The sequence below is a fragment of the Tiliqua scincoides genome, chromosome 2 (assembly GCF_035046505.1).
Source record: "Tiliqua scincoides isolate rTilSci1 chromosome 2, rTilSci1.hap2, whole genome shotgun sequence".
Lineage (NCBI taxonomy): Eukaryota > Metazoa > Chordata > Lepidosauria > Squamata > Scincidae > Tiliqua > Tiliqua scincoides.
Window position 1 is genome coordinate 16,999,495 of NC_089822.1, and position 21,108 is coordinate 17,020,602.

A 21,108-nucleotide genomic window follows, 5' to 3' on the forward strand; every position below is an offset into this window, starting at 1 on the left:
CCGTGAATGGTCTGCAGGAGTTTGGAGTAAGGTCATTTGTTAGTAGGGCCTATGGGGCATCTGGCCCCCTACCGGCAGCATGGTGTGCCTTGCCAATGGTCCAAGAACTGATGATGTGCCTGGACAATTTCAGTACCTGGTCAGTGTGCCCTGAGATGCAAAAGGTGGAAAAGTGACTGCAGACTGGCGGCATTTTGGGAGCCCAAGCCTCTGCATGCCTCTGCTCAGAAGTAAGTCCCATTGTGTCCAGTGGGGCTTCCTCCCAGAAAGTGTGCCTAGGGGGGTGGCAAGAGTCGGGGGGGGGAAGCCTGGGAGAGGAAGGGAGCCCCTTCCCTTCTTCCCAGCCCGGCCCGAGAACGCGCCTCCTCCAGCCTGGGCGGTAAGAGATGCCGTAAAGCCAGGGCTTCCCTTCCAGGACCAGCTCCCCGGGTTCCCCGCCGCCCAGCCAGAGCTCAGGTTTCCATCGCCAGACAAGGGCAGGGCAGGGCACGGGATGGGATGGGGGGGCGCCTCCCCCTCCCCATCGCCCGCTCCTCTTCCCCTGGGGAGGGAAAGCGCTTCTCCGAAGTCAGCCCCCCCCGCCCCGCTCACACCCCATTAAGAGCGTTGACGTTGAAGCGGAGCCTCTTCCGGACCGCTTCCAAGAGAAGGGTGCTGCATTCCGGGCATTGGCCGGGAAGGAACTTCCCAGCCCCCTTCCTCTGACGTCGCTGGGACTCCTGGCGTGGGATGCCTCCCCCTCTCAGGCTGCTCCTAAGGTGCGGACTCCGCGGAGAACGTGAGTACCTGAGCGCCTCCCCCAGATCTGGGTCTCTCCTTCCTCCCTCGCCTGGGCTCTACAGGGGGGTTGCCAAGTTTTTTTTCCCTGGTGGGCCCCTGTGTCTTAAAGAGAGAAGGAGATCTGACAAGGGGCTGCTTTCCTGGCGTGGAAACGCAGGGATGGGGGGGGGGAGCTTGACCTGTTGGATTTCTGCCTGTTGGGCAAGCAGAGCAAGAGAGAAGTTGGGGTTTGACAAGGGGCTGCTTTCCTGGTGTGGAAACGCAGGGATGGGGGGGGGAGCTTGACCTCTTGGAATTCTGCCTGTTGGGCAGACAGAACAAGAGAGAAGCCAGATTCTGAGAAGGGGATGCTATCCTGAGGTGGAGATGCAGGGATGGGAGGGGAGCTTCGCCTGTTGGATTTCTGCCTGTTGGGCATGCAGAACAAGATCTTTGTAAGGCTGCATGTGTTCCTTCTTTTTCCAAGTTGCTGTCTTGTCGTTCCTTCACAGAGCACAGGCCCATGTGCTTGTTCCCCCCCCCCCACTTTATCCTCACATTAATGCTGAGAGGTAGTTTAGGGACAGATAGAGACTGGCCGGAGGTCACCAGTGAGTTTCAGGGATGGCACTAAATCAGTGTTTCTCAGTGTTTGCCCTCCGCCATACCACTTCACATGGTCCACCTAGAAACAATTGATGACACACGCCTACACACAGCCAATTCTGAAGCTTGTGGTTTCGACGTACCTTTGTGCTGCTGCTCCTCTTCCTTGGGTGTCCTGCTCACCAGTGTCTATGTGGCCCTGTCTTCATGTGATTTGGAGTGCGGGGCAATGGTTGTTTAAGAAGGGCCAAACAGGACATTGCTTTCATTGGAAGATCAGAGCTACTGAATGAAGCTGGATGTCTGGGAGGGAATCACCTGATTTCTTAAAATGGAAATGCAGCCAGGGGAGGTGCTCCATTTTTGGTGAAAAGAGTGGTGCTGGGGGGCATTATCCTTTGTGCCTTATCAAAATCCTTCCTTTGCTACCCTAACCCTTTATAAGAGTCCTGTTAGATCAAGCCAGGTGCCCATCTAGTCCAGCTTCCTGTCTCTCGAAGTGGCTCACCAGATGCCTCTGGGAGCACTCAAGACAACAAGAGACCTGCATCCTGCTGCCCTCCCTTGCACCTGGCATTCCGAGATAGGCTACCTCTAAAACCCAGAGGCAGCATATGGCCATCCTGCAGTGGCAAAAAAAAGACTGTTCTCTGACTTGTGTCCTTGCTGTCTGCATGCTACTGCCCAGTTTGGAAGCAGGATACCCTGAATGCCAGTTCCCGGGCGTGGGGGGAGGGGGTGGCTGTTGCAATTGGGCTCCCAGGAGGCTTGTTATTGGCTGCTATGAAAAACAGACCTATCTTACCTGACTAGCATCCTAACTGGACCAGGCTAGACAGGTCTGATCGAGCAGGACTCTTCTTCTCCTGTTCTTATCTGCCTGTTGTTTTTTTCCTGTAGTGAGGCTAATAACAACTTCTCTTTCTGTGTGTCAGGATTTATATTAGCAGAAAAAGTTCAGTACCCCTTCCTCAGCATCGCTGTTCACATCAAAATTGGACGACCCTCCCCTGCGATGCTATAAAGTAGTGGTTCCCAACCTGGGGTATGTGTTCCCCAAGGGGTACTTGCCAGGACCTTTAGGAGTACTTGGAAAAGAATTGAATAATGGCGGAAAAAGGCAAGTCTGTGTCAGAATGCCTTGCCGGGCTGTCAAGGCAGGAAGGAAGGCAGCTTGCTGGCTGCGAAGGCCCCACCAACTGCTAGCTTTTGGTCATCCATTTGTGTATTTTCAGATATGGATCAGTGGTTGAAAACTGTCACAGTAAAAAAGCTGAAACATGGTGTGGAAAGTGATCAGTCACTAAGAATTTCCAAGGACACGTCTAACACGTTGGTGCAAAACTGTGAAAAGGCATAGTTTTTAGTTCTACAAACAGATAAAAAGAGAAAATACTGGGATGAATATGTGAAGGATGGGTTTTTGTATATAGGAGATGACTGTCCTATGCCCTAGTGCAGGGGTGTCCAAATGTTTTGGCAGGAGGGCCACATCATCTCTCTGACACAGTGTCAGGGTGAATTAATTTACATGAATAAGAATTAATTTACATGAATATATTAGAGATGGAATTTATATGAATGAATGAAGGTCTTGCAATAGCTCAAGGCCTATAAAAGGCCTTGCACATAGCAAGGTCAGCCTTTCCTTTGCTGCCACTGCTGCATCACAGATACATAACATAAGAACAGCCCAGCTGGATCAGGCCATAGGCCCACCTAGTCCAGCTTCCTGTATCTCACAGCGGTCCACCAAATGCCCCAGGGAGCACACCAGATAACAAGAGACCTGCATCCTGGTGCCCTCCCTTGCATCTGGCATTCTGACATAGCCCATTTCTAAAATCAGGTGGTTGCACTTACACATCATAGCTTGTAACCCATAATGGATTTTTCCTTCAGAAACTTGTCCAATCCCCTTTTAAAGGCATCCAGGCCAGATGCCATCACCACATCCTGCGGCAAGGAGTTCCACAGACTGACCACATGCTGAGTAAAGAAATATTGTCTTTTGTCTGTCCTACCCCTCCCAAGACTCATACCATAGTCTTTCGAGACTGAAGGTTGCCAATATACCCCTCCCAAGACTCAATTTTGTGAAATAGCAAGCAGTGGAAGGAGCCGTCGTTCCACAGATCACACGAGAGGTCGAACAGTTGGCCGTCCCTGCTAAGAGCAGTTGCATCAGGCCAGTGCGGGCTCCAGCTAGTCTCCGAAGGGCCAGGGGCTCATTGGAGACTGTGGGCTCCCTGAGGGCCAGATTGGGAGTCCTCAAGGGCCGCAAGTGGCCCCAGGGCCAGGGTTTGGGCACCCCTGCTGTAATGTGTTGTGAAGTATTGTCCAATGGTAGCATGAAACTTTTTAAAACTCTTGCGCCATTTACATTCAAAACATCCCAGCTATACAAACAAGGATATGGAGCTGGTGGACCTGGTCTTCTAATGCCTTCATTAAAAATAAATATCATAATAAGCTGAATGCAGTTCCAGATTTAAGACTGTATCTTACATCAGTTGAAACTGATTTCAAAAAATGATGTACCTCAAAACAAGCTCAACGATCACACTGAACATTTGTTGTGTGTTTTATTAAAAAATGCTTTTTAATCCCATTTATTTACAGTTAACAATAAATTTGAAACAAGAGCAACTATCTTAATTAGAAACATTTTGCTAATACGAGGGGTACAATTTATGGAAATGGGCTGCTAAGGGGTACGCAAGTGAAAAAAGGTTTGGATTCACTGCTGTAAAACATAAAGGGAAACACTGAGAGGTGCAGTTGGAGTCCTTCCCTCTCATCCCTTGACTTGGGAATTTTTTTTTAAGGCATATTTTGTAGGATGCCATTTCGTGAGAACTTTTGTTGGCAAAACATTCATTTTCTTTCCCATCATCTGGTTTGCCCCCTGGCACCTTGCCACCCCATCTGCTTGTTTCCTGGCTCCCGTTTGTTGGCACAATTGAAAGCTTCACGATCCAAATAAACCGTAAGAGCAATTAATAACCTATTATTTACAATGCATGGCCCTGGAGTGTGGTGGGGTGGGGGAACAAGGCAAGACAGGAAGTGAAAAGCAGACTAGCAGTGCGATGCAAATATAATGAGGAGGAGCGTGTGGGAGAGAGTTACACAAGATTCTTGTGCAAAACAAATCTGGGATGTGGTAAGTTGCTGTGCAGATCTTTTTTTGAAGGAGTTTTTTTTCTTATTTTGAGCAAGGCAGGTTCTCCCAACCTTGGGACAAAACAGATGTCCTTGCAGGAGATCTGTGATCGAATCGCCTGACTTTTTTTTGTAACTTCAGAGTAGTCAGGGGAGGGAAGGTGGGGTCTGACGTTGATCACAGCACACGTGTAACAAAGATGGAGTACGTTACCCTTCCCAGTTGCACCATTTTCCTGATCAAAATGCCCCCCCCCCAGCTAGCTGCTATTAGAACTCCCAAGCAAATCTAAAAATCAGAGTGTAGCTGAACAGCAATCTCCTGTATCATGTCTGTTTTGGCCCTCAACTCTCCTTCCTTACATACTCTTCCATTCTCTGAACTATCAACGCTTGTTCCTTTTCGTAACATTTAGCTGCAATTCTGCAGGTGAAGCTTTCCTGGCGTGGGGGTACAAGTGAGGGGGAAACTTCATCTGTGTTATTCCATACATATTTGGCTTTTGTGCAAGCTACAGAGTCAGAACTCATCAAAATGTTTGCAACTCTGGCTGAAGTGCTGAGAATTGTTAGCATAGGGTAGTCTTTCTCAAACTGTGGGTCGCGAGCCAATTTCAGCTGGGTCCCCATTCATTACAATATTCTATTTTTTTATATATTAGACTCGATGCTACCATGGTATGTGACTGCATTTGGGGAAATGGTGCAGACCTGTACTTAGGAAGCTACTATGTATATTCTTTTAACAATGATAGTCAATGGGACTTACTCCTGGGTAAGTGTGGGTAGGATTGCAGCCTAGTTTTGTTAAAAATTTTCCTGCTTGGTGATGTCGCTTCCGGTCATGACATCACTTCCGGTGGGTCCTGGCAAATTCTCATTCTAAAAAGTGGAACCCGATGCTAAATGTGTGAGAACCACTGGCAGAGGGGACAGCAGAGAGAGAGGGAGCGTGCGCTAGCTAGGTCCAACACAAGATGAACTATTGTTTTTTCCATTTAAAGTACCTGAAATAGGAGACTGGGAAAGTCCAGCTCCTGTGATCGGGGTGAAGGGGGTGGGAATCCACTGGAAAACAGGAGAAAATCCTTGGGAGGGTCTGTGAGCTTGTTTTCTGTGTGGAGCAGACTCACACCAATCTGGAGGGACTCTCTGACTGAAGGTTATGAGCTGGAATTGGAAATGGTGGGTTTTTGTCCAGACAATGTTTAGGTTCCGGCCCCCCCACTAACATATAATATAATATAATATACAGTATTTATATACCGCCTTTCTTGGTCTTTATTCAAGACTTTATTCAAGGCGGTTTACATAGGCAGGTTTATTAAATCCACGCAGGGATTTTTACAAATTGAAAGAAGGTTCTTTCTTTCAAGAACCACTACATTCAAGGTGTTACACTCCAATCTGGTTTCACATTCTGGCCTCCATCCTCCCACGCTCCGAGCAGATGGAACAGCTCAGCTGCAGCTTGCCAGCTGCTTCAAAGTCGCACGGTGCCGGTGGCCTCGAACTGGCGACCTTGTGGATGTTAATCTTCAGGCAAATGGAGGCTCTACCCTCTAGACCAGACCTCCTGCCCATGCAATCTTTTGCTTGCTTGGAGCTTACCCCAGCCTTTGACTGTCTCAGGCTGTGTTTCTTTCTTACTCCTAGTTCCTGAAATTGTTGGCCATTTAGAGGATAATTGGTGGAAGGCTGGAACAATGGCCATTTCCTCTTTCCTAACAAAAGAGTTAGGTCTCCACCATTTTCAAGGCAGGTGTAGGGCAAATCCAAGCCAGGGATGTAGTGAGGGATGTCCTTGCTTTGAGTCCATTGGCCTCACCATCTTGCTTTAGGTTGTGGCCGCAAATGACCTTGTTTCTGACGTCCACAGGGTTAACCAATACTGTAAGTGTAAGAACTGACCCAGGCATGATCTGGTGGTTGCAACCATGGTGGGAAATTAGCTGCCCTGCTCCTGTTCAGTACCGTTGCTAGGGGGGTGCGGGCCGCACCAGGAGACGTGCACTGGGGGGGGGTGATGCACTAAAATTGTGGTGGTTAGGAATAACCCCATCATATTAAATACTGTTGGATGCGGAAATTCCAGAAGAATGCAATGCAAAACACCAGAGTGAAATATCTCCTTTCTATCAATTATTAGCAAAAAAACAGAAAACCAAAAATGTATGGAGCCCTATGGAAAGTGAAACTGAGCCGTATCGCCCATTTACTCATGGGTAGGCAAACTTGCCTTAGTCCGTCGTAAAGGGCAGGGTGAGAGGACTCCAACAACATCAGAATGGTCCTGATCCAATGAATGTAACCCTCAAAAAACATCCAAGAAGGAGGTCCCGCCCTCCAAGCTCACAAATGTATTGAGCCCTATGGAAAGCGAAACTAAGCCACACGGTTGCATTTACTCATGAGTAAGCAAATGTGCCTTGGCTGGTGGTCAAGCCAGGCAAAGGGGAATGTGAAGCCACCAGACTGGTCCTGATTTGATGCAATTGGAGCTCAATAAATGCTCCAGAAGGCAGCCCCCCCCCCCCCAAGAATGAAACAGAGGCTTGACAGGGTAAGGTGAATTTTTTTCTGTTTTAGGCTGCAATTCTATCCACATGTTCCTGGGGGTAAACCCCACTGACTATAATAGGACTTACTTCTGAGTACACAGGCATAGGATTGGACTCTCAGACTTGTAAAGCCATGTGGGTCCTGATAGTGATATGCTAAAAATATAAGAACTTAAATTGAACTGGGTACTGGGTAGGGGTGAAAATCTTACTGATTCTTTTTTTTTTGGGGGGGGGGTGTTATTGCAGGCAGGCTACAGAGAAAATTCACTTGGAACAGGGCTTACTTCCCCTTATTTAATTGTCTGTTTTACTTTAATTTAATTATTTATAGTTATTTATTTTAATTTGCTTTATGATGGGTCCTGGACAGATGTCATTCTAAAAACGTGGGTCCCAGTGCTAAAAGTTTGAGAACTGCTCCAATAAGGTAGTAAGTTGACACCCTGGGGGGAGGTGACACCACTAGTGACCAAAATCACTAAAATCAGTTTGTAAAAATAGTACCATATCAATCAGTGTGTAATTTCATGCAGAATGCAATGAAACAAATTGCGAAATATCTTTATTCTATCAAAAGGTACAGCCAAAAAACCAGTAGGGGCGGGCGATGGTAAATCACCACGCCCACCACCTGGAGTGTTGCCCCGCCCACTGCATGGGGGTGACTCACTGTCCTCCCACACCGGGTGATGTGAACCCTAGTGACGCCACTGGTCCTGTTCAGCTTTTTCTCAGAATAACAAGGGGAGAGGGAGCATTTTGAACAACAGGAAAAAGGCACTTTGACTCAGGCTTGCAAAACTCGGCCTTGACCACACGTCAATAAGGCTGCCCCACTGCTGTGGGTCCCAGTTCGTAACACTTTGGCTCAGGTGCTGATTGAATTTTTGCTCCCGACACACACACACACACACACACACACACACACCCCTGAATGGCCTGTGGAACATTTGGACACTCTTCAATCATGTCACTTTCAGATGAACAGGGTGGACCAAGGGTTTATAATAAATAATAATAATAATAAAACTTTATTTTTATCCCGCCCTTCTCCCTAACAGGACCCAGGGCGGCTAACAACATATTTAAAAAAAACAGATTTTAAAAACATTAATACATAGCAGATAAAAACATTTAAAAACACACTACAGAGGCCATAAAAACAGTAGTCAGATTAAAAGACAGAGTAAAAGAGCAGATCACTGAGGAATCAAGCCTGTAAAACTAAAAGATGTATAAAAAAAGTTAAGAAGGCCAGAAATCAGAAGGCTTGTTTAAACAACAGTGTTTTCAGGCCTCGCCGAAAACTCTCAAGAGAGGGAGCCATTCTCAAGTCAAGGGGAAGGGAGTTCCATAATGTTGGTGCCACTACCGAGAAGGCCCTATTTCTTGCAGCCGCCCCCCGGACCTCCTTGGGTGGCGGCACTTGCAAAAAGGCCTTCTCTGATGACCTGAGAGGGCGAGCCGGATTGTATGGGAGTAGGCGGTCTCTAAGATATCCTGGCCCAGAGCAGTATAGGGCTTTAAAGGTCAAAACCAGCACCTTGAATTGGGCCCGGAAACGAATGGGCAGCCAATGTAGCCCCCGGAGAAGCGGGCTGACAGAGTCAAACCGCCTGGCTCCGGTGACCACACGGGCCGCCGCATTCTGTACTAATTGTAGTTTCCGAACCGTCTTCAGGGGCAGCCCCACATAGAGCGCGTTACAGTAATCTAACCTCGATGTCACCGTGGCATGGATCACCGTGGCCAGGTCTGCACGATCCAAGTACTGTCGCAGCTGGTGCACCAGCCGAAGCTGAGCAAAGGCCCTCCTAGCCACAGCCGCCACCTGGGAATCCAGGAGCAGCTGCGAGTCCAGGAGGACCCCCAAGCTGCGAACCTGCTCCTTCAGAGGGAGTGCAACCCCATTCAGAGCAAGTCGATAATCCAGCACCTGCATCGAGGATTTCTGAACCAGGAGAGCCTCTGTCTTATCCGGATTTAATCAAGATGATGGCAGCTAGCTTAGGTGGCTTTAAAGACCAGTTCAGGGAGGAAAACATCTGTGGCGATTTGTCATGATGGTTGCGCTGACTTCAGGTTCAGAGGCAAAATGGCTTCCAGTTGCTGGGGAGCAATGGTAAGGGGAGGCTACTGTCTTTATGTCCTGATTGAGTGGGTCCTAGAGGGATCTGTTGGCCACTTTAGTGCACCCCTCAAGCCCTGCTTCTTCCTATGGGGCTAGGTCCAAGTCATAGCAGTGGGGGAAGGACGTGGTGGCCTTATCCACACTTTTCTTTGGCAGAAAAGTACAGAGATATGGTGCTACTCAAGACAGATTTACTTGCCTCTGAGGAAGGGCTCCTGAATACCTCCTTGGATGCCCGCTATTTAACTGGGACACGCTTCTTGGAGCTTTTTCTCTATAGATCTTCAGAGGGAATTCTGTGGCTGTCCCAGATAGGGGTCTGGCCTGGAGGATTTTGCCATCTGCCTCCAGGCCCTAGAGGGGGTTGTGGGACTCATTGTTCTTGAGACTGCTGAGGCTTGTGGGCAAGAGGTAGGTAGAGGTGTTTTTAAACATTTTTATTTTTTCACAGACTTCATTCCCCCCCCCCCCCCAAGGAAAATGTGCAGAAATCTGTGTTATGTATTTTTATTCAAAGGCCACATGTATATAAATTATGATAGCTTTAAAAGTGTACTAGGTAAGCTAAATCGGTGGTATAGTGTCAGCAGATGCAGCCACAGTCATTACACAGTCAAATTAGGTGCCAGGAAAAAAAATGGTTTTATTTTTTCACAGAATTTCGTTTCTTTTTTCACAAAAATGAGAAGTGGAAAAAGCAGTGTTAGCATCAAAAAATCATACAGTAGCCCAATCAGACTCAGACTCCTCTGGTCTGGGCCCTGCCTGTCTTGGCACCTTCTGTCCCTGTGTGTCTGCTCCTTCTTCCCTTGACTCTTCATCTTCTGCCTTCCTTGCTCCTCCACCACCCGCCTTTCTTTCCAGAACTCCTTGAATTCTGCCCCCATATCTCTTTCTCCAGATCATCTTGTCTCCTTGCTTCTGACTTGTGTTCCGACTCCTCATCCTCCTCCCCCTCATCTTGCTTTGGTCCTTCCTGCCTTTTCTCCTTACTCCCTCTCCAACATTGTCTGTCTCTTCCTTTATCTCCACCTTTCCCTTTCCATCTTGGTCCTCTCCCCTTGCTTTCTCCTTCCCTGTCCTAATCATCACCTCTGAGCAGCCTCCCCCCCCCCCATTACAGGACCTGAGTTTCTGGAGCAGGCAGACACACTGCCCTCCTGCATTGCAGGCGGTGGTGCATACCACTTTGAGAACTGAGATGTTTGGCTAGATACTATGATACTACAGGGCCCTTCTTATGTTTTCATTGTGCACTTAAAAAATCCCCCCCCCCCGAGAAATCCAGAATAACGCATAAAATGTAATTTCTTTCCCAGCTGGTTTCCTGTGGCATTATTAGGGATACCCCAGCATGCTCTGTCCATGACCAAACATGTTAATATTCCTATAGAATGTTCTGTGTTTTAATTTTAAAATTCAGCATTCTCTCCCCCCCCCCCCCCCGGGCAAGAAGATGAACGTTTCATTTTTGGTACCTGCCACCTTTAAATCAAAACCCATCACTGGGATAGGGTTGAGAGTCAGCCAGTTGAAATTACTTCTTTGAGCTGACGTAACAGAGGGGGTTTCCTGCACAGTCACTGAAATGAGTGAGAACTGCACAAGACATTTCCTCTTTCACAATTCCTATTTATTTGGTGGGGCTTGCTCAGGAAAGAATCCTGCTGCATTGTTCTCTAATCCTTTCTTTGAGACCATCTCAGGATGGTGGTAGTCTTTTATTTATTTCCATTTTCTGTTTCTGAGTAGATCCAAAAATTGTTCCAATCTGCTTTTATTTATACCAGTTTCATGGCTGGGCTTCTGTGTTTGAGAATAAGAGTGAAGCTTGCCAAAGAGGATCTAAGCAAAGGATTCAGCTTAAAACTGTTTCATTTTGTTTCTTTCAGAGACAACTAATGGATTCTCTGGTACTTCAGGTGGTGGTTCTCTACATCGCTGTGTGCTTTGGTCTGTCTCAGAGTCAAGGTAGAGATTCTAGCGCATGCTTTGATAAAGGAGTAGTTGTACATACGTGGTGTCATCAGTACAACTACTGTTTGTTTCCTTCTTTTTTAAAGGAAATTTATAGTGCTTAAGTGTGGGTTTACAACTTATAATCTCTAATTTAGAAGCGTTGTAGTTTGCAATGTAAGTGTGCAATTAGTCCTACCAAGTTCAGTGGGACTTACTTGCAAGGAAGCATGTTTTGACTTGTTTAGCCTAAATGTTTTCTAGTGACATCATCACCCTAAATGAGCAAGAATACTTGTTCAAAGAAGGCACATTCCACCCACGGATTGGCACAAGCGTGTATTAAAATGAAGTACTCTGATTCATTGGAGACACCTTTTTATTCCTATAAATGGTTTATGATTGAGTCATTGACAAAACATTGCAGCTGTACCTACAACCAGTTTCAGTTCACTATTGTTGTTACTGTTATCATTTAGTCTGATTTTCAATCCGTAATTCAATAGAATTGGAAGGATTATCGGTTCCAGACTGAGCTTGTTTTACGGCCCAATCTTATCCCTTGTGCTGGTGTACTTTGCGGATAGCTGGTGGTAACAACATGGACCTCCCTGGTGTGGCATATTTTCTGCTAGTTTGTGCAGTGCTGCTGACCATGCAGCAGCCACAAAGCCTTGTATCAAAGGTTGTGCAGTGCAGCACTAGAACCGGCCACTGGTGCGGTTCTTCTTGCAGGTAGTACAGGTGGTACGGAGGCAGGTCATGGCAGGGCCAATGGCCGTCATATCCTGAACCCTTGGTCTGGGACAGACCTGCCCATAACAGAGCTATGCCAGCAAAAGAGCCCGTGTAGCTTTGAGGAGTCCTATCAGGGACCCTTCTTAGTCTACACCCAGGGAGGGTTACCTCTCTTGCCAGGTGTTTTCCTTGGGGTAGCGCATTGAATGTAGCAGACAGCACACCAGCAATCCTTCATGCCTCATGATGACCCAGGATAGGATTGGGCCATTAAACTTGGAAAATACGTGCACTTTGTATGTATGTCACAAAACAGATTGTTTCCCTACCCAAAGTATAGGACTCTTAGGATTATAGAGAGCAGCCATGTAAACATAAAGGGAGAAGAATATAACATGCAAACTGTTATTTTTGTGGACACACAGAGACACACTCCATGCAATTTCCAGGGCAAACATTGATTGATTGATTGATTGATTGATTGATTGATTGATTGATTGATTGATTGATTGGATTTGTATTCCGCCTTTCTCCCCGAAGGGCACCCAAGGCGGCTAACAATCAGGTTAAAAAATACAAATACACATTAAAAATACAAAACATTTAAAAACAATTAAAAACACGATAAGTTACATAGCAGCATAAGTTATAAATTTATAAAAACAGCACTTATGGTGCCTCGAAGGCTTTCCTGAATAAAAAAGTCTTCAGGCCCCGCCGGAACGCTAGTAATGAGGGCGTTGCTCTCAATTCAAAGGGGAGGGAATTCCATAGTGCAGGTGCCACCACTGAAAAGGCTCTGTTTCTGGCCGCCATTCCCTTCACCACTCTCAATGACGGCACAACCAACAGGGCCCCTTCTGATGACCTTAGAGAACGGACCGGATTATACAGAAGAAGGCGGTCTCTCAAATACGCTGGTCCCAAGCCGTTTAGGGCTTTAAAGGTCATAACCAGCACCTTGAATTCAGCCCGGAAACGAATGGACAGCTAGTGCAGCCGCCGGAGTAGTGGCGTGACAGAGTCAAACCGCCGACCCCCAGCAACCACACGAGCCGCCGCATTCTGGTTTTAAATAATCTTTAACATACATAACCACACCATTTTTCTTCTTTGAATTTGTTGAAAAAAATTCTTGTCCTAACTTTCTCTGTATTAAATAATTTGTATGACCTTTTTTAATATGCGTCTCTAAAAGGCAAATCACATCTTTTTTAAGTTTCTTCAAATAATAAAATATTTTTTTCCTCTTATTTGGAGCATTAGCTCCATTAATGTTCCAAGATAAAAACTTATACTCCATAGCTAATCTTCTGAACTAATTATTTGAAAGTCTATTTGGGCTTGTTGCATATCCTTTAGATTTTCCTGTTCTCTTCTTTCTCCTCCTCCTTCGAATTCCTTCATAAAATCTTTAGCTTTCTGAACTGAATCTATTCTATACATTCTACTCTGAAATCTAAAGGTAACTCCTTCCAATTCACACCATCTAAAGATAATTTTCTTCTGTTTCAAAACATCCACCAGAAAGCCATATTCTTTCCTTTTCTTTAGAATTCTAAGTGGAACCTCCTTCATCACAATAATCTGTACTCCTTCTACTGTAAGCTTCATCTTTGCATGTTGCTGTAAAACCCTATCTCTTGTCCTTTTTCTTATGAAATGCACTAATATATCTCTTGGAAGCTTTCTCAACCTTGCAATCCTTGTATTTACTCTGTAGACTCTATCTATCTCCAACTCCATTTCATTAGGGTCACTTTTCAAGCAAGTTGCCAAGATTTCTCTCATCCTGGCTCTTATCTCCTCTCCTTCCTGTTCTGGTATAGCTCTGAATCTTAAAATATTTTCTTTTTGCGCCTGTTCCATCAATGCCAACATATCATGATTCCTATCATCTCTGACTTCTAAATCCTCAAATTTTGTCTCATGAACTTTTATTCTATCATTTATCCCTTTTATCTTTGTCACTGTTTCGTCCCACACTTTATCCCAACGTGACATGTTTGTTTGCATCTGTAAATTCATCTCCTGCATTTCTTGATGTAATATTTTGAATCTCCCATCCATCCCTTCTATTTTTTTCTGCAAACGATTTTCCATCTTCATTAGTAAATCTTGAATAGCTTCCAGATTCAACTTTTTCCCCGATGATCTTGGTGGGGATTTCTCTTTATGTATCTGTTCCAACGTATTACGTCTCCTGGTGGACATTTTCCCTTTAAAAATCTCAGTCTATCACAATCCGCAGGTAATGATCTTAAATTTCCACAGGTGTGCCAATCTGTAACACTTCACAAGTAATTATCTTAATTTGCTACCAGATATCTGTATACTCCTTTATACAGAAAGCTCAGCAAGCAGCCTTTTAGTTTAATTCTATTATTAATGTTGGTAACTTAAACAAAGTATTGTAACCATAACAAACTTCTCACTTCCCAGAAGAGATGGTAAACACAACTGATATGCTCAGGGAGAGAAGAAAAAAACTTTTTCAACACAACAAAAAAAACTGTCTTTCTTCTGTCCCACACACAGTAGAGTTTTATAAAAAAAAAACCTCCAAAATAATAAACTCCAGAAGTGTTTTATAAAAACTCTTCTCTTCTCTTCTCGACAGTCTCGATCTCAGCTTGAAAATTCACCTGACTAGGCATTTAATTCTTAGTCCTTTAATTTTTTCTTATCTTGTTAATGTTGATCCTTCTTTATCTTTCAAATCCAAATATTTCTTGCTCTTTCCCAACTCTGTTCTCCTCTACGTGCCCCAGAAAAATAAAGCTGTAGGAAGGGGGGACAGGCTTACATTTACGTCCGTGGCTGAGCTCGATAGTCTCCAACTCCTTCGCTCTAAAACCGTTTTACACCCAGAGCCTTCACCCCAGGAAGACAAAACAGGAACGTTTTGGAGTTAATTATGGTTAATCTCACGCCAAGACCCCTTTCAATCCAGGGGTGTTTAAATTAAATCCACAGACGTATCTGCTGATAAGCAAAGCTTCCAGCAGCCGTCAGCCCGCCATGCCTCCCTAACCGGAAGTACGAGCCGCCGCATTCTGCACTAGTTGTAGCTTCCGAACTGTCTTCAGGGGCAGCCCCACGTAGCCCCACATATTTCCAGTATGTGTTAACTCTCTGTGCATATAACTATATGCCATAACTGTATGCACACACCCCCTTTATTTTAGCATGCTAGTATGATGACAGCAAAAGTGCTTGTGCTGAAGTTATGAAGTGCAATGGGAAAGGGATGGTTATGAAGAATCATATATGAACTTCTCCATTGTTTGAACTGGCCTCTGGATGCTTATTTGTGCCTGATACATGCAGCCCCCCCCCCCAATTGCTTTTCATAGCTTTTTCTTTCTCCTTAAGGTAACCACGTCTTTCAACCTAAAATCCGTAAGGTTTCCATGACCAGGTATTTTCACCACCTACAGCTGGAATGGGATGTTCATGGTGATTCCACAGCATACAGTCCAGAGACTGAAATAGTTTTTAACATCCAGGTCAATCAAACGGAAGAGAACCGTATTGTCTTGAATGTAAGTATGTTTCTGAAAAAATGAGCCTTTGAATACCTTCCCAGATATTTCCAGCCTGAGTGTGTTTCCTGATTTGCTTGTTATTAGATGTGCATTTCTAATCTTGTATGAAAAACTACCAAACATTTGACTGCCAACCAGGAAAGGTCTTATTCTTTGTTGTATTAGAAACCACAGTCCTTAGTACAGTCTAGGGACGATGGGTAGATAAGGATGATCTCATCTGCCTTCTTCGCCCACTATGCAACTTAGTGGGGGTGCACCCAACCCACTTTTCCCCACTGGGCGCACTGCACTGTTCTGCATGCTAACCCCGGTGGGGGGGCTGCAGTGACAGAATCATCCCAATCCTGTAGTCCGTTCCACCACTTCATTCTGTGAGAGGTATAGAGCATGGCTATGCAGCTGGAAGGTTGAATGCTTCCATTGAAGTGGTGGTGCCTTGGGAGAAAACTGGTTTTGGAATCAGCGACTGTGGGAACTTTCCTGGTGATTTCAGTATGAGCAAAGTAGTGAAGAACTGTATAGTCAAAGGCCAGGCCAGAATTATCATGTGTGGGACTGAATCATAGATAAAGAACATCTAATTTCTAGCCTTGGCTCCTCCAGATACAACTGGGAAAGACCTTTCTCTGACCAAACCCTGGAAAGCTGTTGCTTGTTACAGAAACCTCCATAAAGGCAAAAGGAAGCTTGGAGGGTTTTCCTAACTCTTCTTAGGGTTCCTTTAATAGTTAGAAAAAAAGTTGTGGGTGTTCAGATAATGTTAAGAATTGCAATACTTCAATAGCTTTAGTTCTGGTAAAGGCTGCTGTTTTGAAAGTAGCCCCAGAAGTCCATAGTCTAACTAACCATAAGTGTAGTGTATCTTTTCTGTATCTGTATTTTTTCTGTATCTTTTTAGTATTTTTACAGGCCTGATTCCTCTGATTTGCTACGTTTTGCTCTTTTTATCTGACTTTTTATTTGACTATGGTTTTTATGGGTATATGTTAATGTGTTTTTAATATGTTTTTATTTGTGGTTAAATTATGTTTTTAATCTGTTTTTAATATGTTGTGAGCCGCCCTGGGTCCCTTTGGGGAGAAGGGCGGCATATAAATAAAGTTTATTATTATTATTATTATTATTATTATTATTATTAGTGCTCAGTTATCAAAAAATGACTAGTTGGGGCAGATTTCTTTGAAAAGCAATTGGGTTTCTTATGGATATTTAAGGCTTATGGAATATACTTAGAACTCCTTTTGTGTGTGTGTGTGTGTGTGTGTGTGTGTGTGTGTGTGTGTGTGTGTGTGTGTTTCCTCAACTGGGGAAAAACTTTGAAGGCTGAGTTGTTAAGCCGAGCTGATGTTTGTTGGCACGGCACCTGAGGCAAAGTTATGGATTTTTGTCTGGGATACATTTTGCTTGAAGGTTCCAGGTTTGTGAATGCTGGCAATGTCAGGAACTCCAAGAGATTCAGTGATGGACTCATGCACAGATATGACATCAACCTTGTGCATACAACAAATGGAGGAATAAATATCTGTTTTCAGGCATTTACAAAGTTTTGGCAGAGTTTGAATAGCCTTTCCATAACAGGCCTGATTGAGATGGGGGATTCCAGTGTTGGGCAGTGTTACAGGTACACATGAAGAGAGAGCCTGCAAAGAAGCTGCTGTTAGTTTGGGCTGCAACACGTGAGTTAGGCTTGTGTGAAAGTTTAGTTTTGAACATGAAAATACCGAGAAACCAGATCCTTGCAAGTCACATCATGGTCAAAGCTAGTGCAGGCTCTTCAATTTGTTTCTGTTAGAGGATTGCAAGTGAACAGGGAAGCAGTGCAGATTTTGTTTTGAACATGAAAATACTGAGGAACAAGTCACATCACGGTCAAAACTAGTGTCGTAAATTTCTTTCTGTAAAAAGATTGTAAGTGAACAGAGAAGGAATGCAGATTACCTCGTTCCGCGTTCCTCTTCAGTTGCCTGCATTTTATTTTTTGTTTTTAGACAAACTATTCTATAGCTCTCAGTAAGCTGAAGCAACCTTTGGAGTGGAGCTGGGATCCCCTGGTCCCCTTGCAATGTGAGCCTCAGGTAATAAGAATCAGGAGCCTGGTGAGGAATAAAAGCATTCCTCATTCTGAAACTTGGAGTGATTGGAGTCCTTGGGAAGCAGTAACAGGTAAGCCACATTGCCAGCTTGTAGCATGTTCAGTAGAACAGGGTGCATGTTTGTGGGAACTGTGTCAACGTCACAGTTTTGATACATCACGTACACCACGGATGGCTGACTTCATGCTGACAGGGTCTCCTTTTGTTTCTCACTAGCACCCAAAGACTGCTTAAAATGGTGTATACCCAATTACTTAGGGAATCTTCTTAACTGTAAATTGGGATAACCTCATGTAGCAGTCCAGTACAAATTTACAGGCAAGCAGAGCTTCACATATATAGACAGGTAATATTCCTGTTTTATCAGTCTTGGAACACAGAGTCAGTCAAGCAATTTGCAATCATGGCATGTAACGTTAAGGCTACAACTGCATCTGGTGAGGGAGGCAATCCAGACCTTCACCAGCAAAATCCCTGGACCGTGCTACTGGATCAGATCCGGGAAGGAGTTCAGGTTTCAGCAGCCACCACTGCTGCCGAACTTGTCCCCTTCCTGGACTTGATGTACTCCTTTGCCTCCCCACTCTGTCCACCTCCCATCCCTGCCTTGCCCTGCTTTGCTCTCCTTCCGCCCAGCCTTTCCCCACCCGCCTCCCCTGCTGCCCTACCTTCATCAGCAGGCCTGCAACAATCCACCAGTGTGTGTGAGAGACCACTTTGGCCAATCCACTGGTGCTCCTGCAGCATGCAAGTTCCTGCCCTGCTGGAGCCATAAGGCTGTCACTGCCAGTGGAATGTGTGTTCCACCAATCAGGACAGGATTGGGCCATCAATCCCTTCTCAGCCTAACTACAAATCAGCCAGTGATTTACAAGTAGGTACCACTCTACCTTTTTCCTGCCTTGGATTCCACCTGGAGCGAGCTGTACAGGTGTGCGTAACTTAAACCATTTTTGCCCAGTATTGCATATACAGATCAAATGTGTACACTGAGGACCAGACAAAATGCAAGTAGGTCTTTACGTGAGCATTCGACCCTATCTACTGCCTTTGTTGTGTGAACAGACACTTCCTGCGCAGGATACTGGAAACCAATTGCCCCATTAAGAGCCTTTACTCTTCTTTGTTGTGTAAACAGGCAGGCTATGCATGACCTGATTGCCTCATTAATTATTACTGATTATTATTTATTAGATTTGTAATCCGCCTCTTTCCCCAAAAGGCACCCAAGGTGGCTAAGAGCCTCATTAAGAGCCTCTTCTTTGTTGTGTAGACTTGCTCCGCAGGCTACTAGAGACGTGAATGCCTCATAGGAAGCCTCTTTGTTGTCCTTTGATTATCTTCATAAATGTGGTTGGTCGTTAGGCGGAAGGTTGTTAAGCATTACATGCCTGTACTCCATTTATAATACAGTCTGATAAATTATAAATTATCCAAGGTCACCAACCGAGTCCATGGCTGTACAGGGAACTCAGATCTTCCACAAACCACTTGGTTTTTGTGGATTCCACACCACCACCACAATATATCTCATGCGGTTCTGTCTCATCTTATTCTTGAGTGTCCCCTGACCCCAGAAATTACTTTTGAGGATTGGGGAGCTGCTATAGAGAGGGGATGGAGAAGATTACTTTAGTGAGTGCTGTTGCCCTTCACTGTGTAGGATATGCTCTGTTGTAGAAAAGCATTTTGTATACTTCCCTGTATGAGTAATGGCAGCCCTTAAGGGAGGGGCCATTGCACAGTGAAAGAGTGTCTACTGCATCTGTCAATTCCCATTTCAATCCTTGAAATCTCCATGGAGGGTAGAGAGAAATGTCTGTCTGAGATGGCTAGTCTCTGCAGTCATTGTTGACTGTACAAAGCTAGATGAACCAATAGTCTCACTTGGTACAGTATAGCCTCTTAGGGTGGCTCTGTGCTTGTCCAGGCATATGTTCGGTCTTGCAAGTTCTCAAGAGCCCAGAATTCCATGTTCAAAAATATTCAGGAAAATCAACTGCATTTCTCTCTTGGTTTGTTCAGGCCTGGATACTGTGGATGACAACGACTATTATATCTTCCCAACGGATCCCACTGTGAAAGCAGGATCCAAAGTCACCTTTTGCTGCATTGCCGAGAAAACAGATACAGTACGTGGTTTTAGCCCTTCCAGCCCTTCACCTCTCACAGATGCCAAGCGTAGGAAAGTGTTTCATTTGGAAAATGCTTCGCGAGATCAACCAAATGTTCAGTGTTTATTCTCTGACCCCAACGTTGACCCCAAAGGAACGCAACTCAATGTGATTGGTAAGCAGAAAAGGCTTTGAGTTGTTGGGTGGGGTTGTATTAAGAACTTGCTCTTCCTCTTGAGGGCATTGTGAAAATCAAGGTTTTGTAGGCTGTCTAGCAATAGCACCTATTTATTTAGTTTAAAAAATTTATACCTGACCTTTCCGAAAGCTCAAGGCGGATTCCAATACTTAATAAAATCAATCTGAAAATACAATAGGTTTTCTCAGCCTGTTTACCATTGTAATGTGTGAGAGTGGCAGAAGGCAATCAATTTCTCTCCAGGCCCTTAGAAAGGCTTCACTCCAAGGCAGCGACTCCTCCCACCGGATCGCAGAGTGTGCGTGCTCCTGCTCCAGGAAAGAATGCAAAGGGAGGTGATCATCACTTCCCTTTGCATTCTCTCATGTACTCCAAGGGGAAGGGAGGGGTTACCTGTCTCAGAGTGAAGCCTTACTAAGTGCCTAGAGAGAGATTGATTGATTGTTTTCCTGCTGCCCTCTTCCACATTACAGTGATGTGAGGCTATTGTTAAAGGACATTTTTCCTTTAATTAAAGGACCCTTCTCATCCCTGGTGAAAAATTGGTGGATAATTAGGTTATACATTCAAGAAATAATTCAATCTCATGCAAATTTAAAATACAGAAGAAAATTACAGAGCCAGAGCAACAAATAAAAGATGAGTCAAGTAAAAAGGGGCAACATTTCAATAAGGACCTTTAAGGCAGTAATAAACATTAAATAGTGCACAACATGCTGAAAGTACTAAGACAGCCAAAAAGTTTTTAAAAATGGTAGACAGCTATGCAGTAAAGGAAACAGAGCAGATGGACGCATCCAGGGATATATCAACCCTATCCAGTCCCAGGAGATAGTGTGAATGGAAATGTTTTATTTATTTATTAGTAGAATTTATATCTCACCTTTCCACTCCAGAAAGGAGCACTCAAAAAAAAAAAGAAAGAAAAGAAAAGGAAAGGAAAGGAAAGGAGTTTTTAGGCCCCACTGGAAACTTTCCACCAAAGGGAAAGATCTAAAGTTTTCAGTAATGATTCTGAAAAGTGGTGCTGCAGCTGAGAGATGCCTGTTCCTTGCTGCTGCAGTCTTGACTTCTGCCAGTGGTGGAGCTCTCAACAGGGCCCTCTCTGATGACCAAAGAGAATGGGCAGGGTTATACAGGGGTAGGTGGTCCCTCAAATACGGTGGTCCCAGGCCATACATGGCTTCAAATATACATACCAGCACCTTGAATTGGGCCCGAAAATGAATGAG

At 44.9% G+C, this 21,108-nt stretch overlaps 1 protein-coding gene across 1 annotated transcript in view; it reads left to right on the forward strand.

Moving 5' to 3' along the window:
• Positions 1-745: 745 nt before the first annotated feature.
• LOC136642038 (uncharacterized) overlaps positions 746-21,108 on the forward strand; it is a 74,485-nt gene continuing 54,122 nt past the window's right edge. Inside the window, exons 1-5 of the mRNA XM_066618214.1 lie at positions 746-778; positions 11,118-11,196; positions 15,295-15,464; positions 17,459-17,633; positions 19,589-19,852. Of these exons, the coding sequence (XP_066474311.1) occupies positions 11,127-11,196; positions 15,295-15,464; positions 17,459-17,633; positions 19,589-19,852 (679 nt within the window). The 5' untranslated portion in view covers positions 746-778; positions 11,118-11,126. The remainder of the gene's footprint in view (positions 779-11,117; positions 11,197-15,294; positions 15,465-17,458; positions 17,634-19,588; positions 19,853-21,108) is intronic.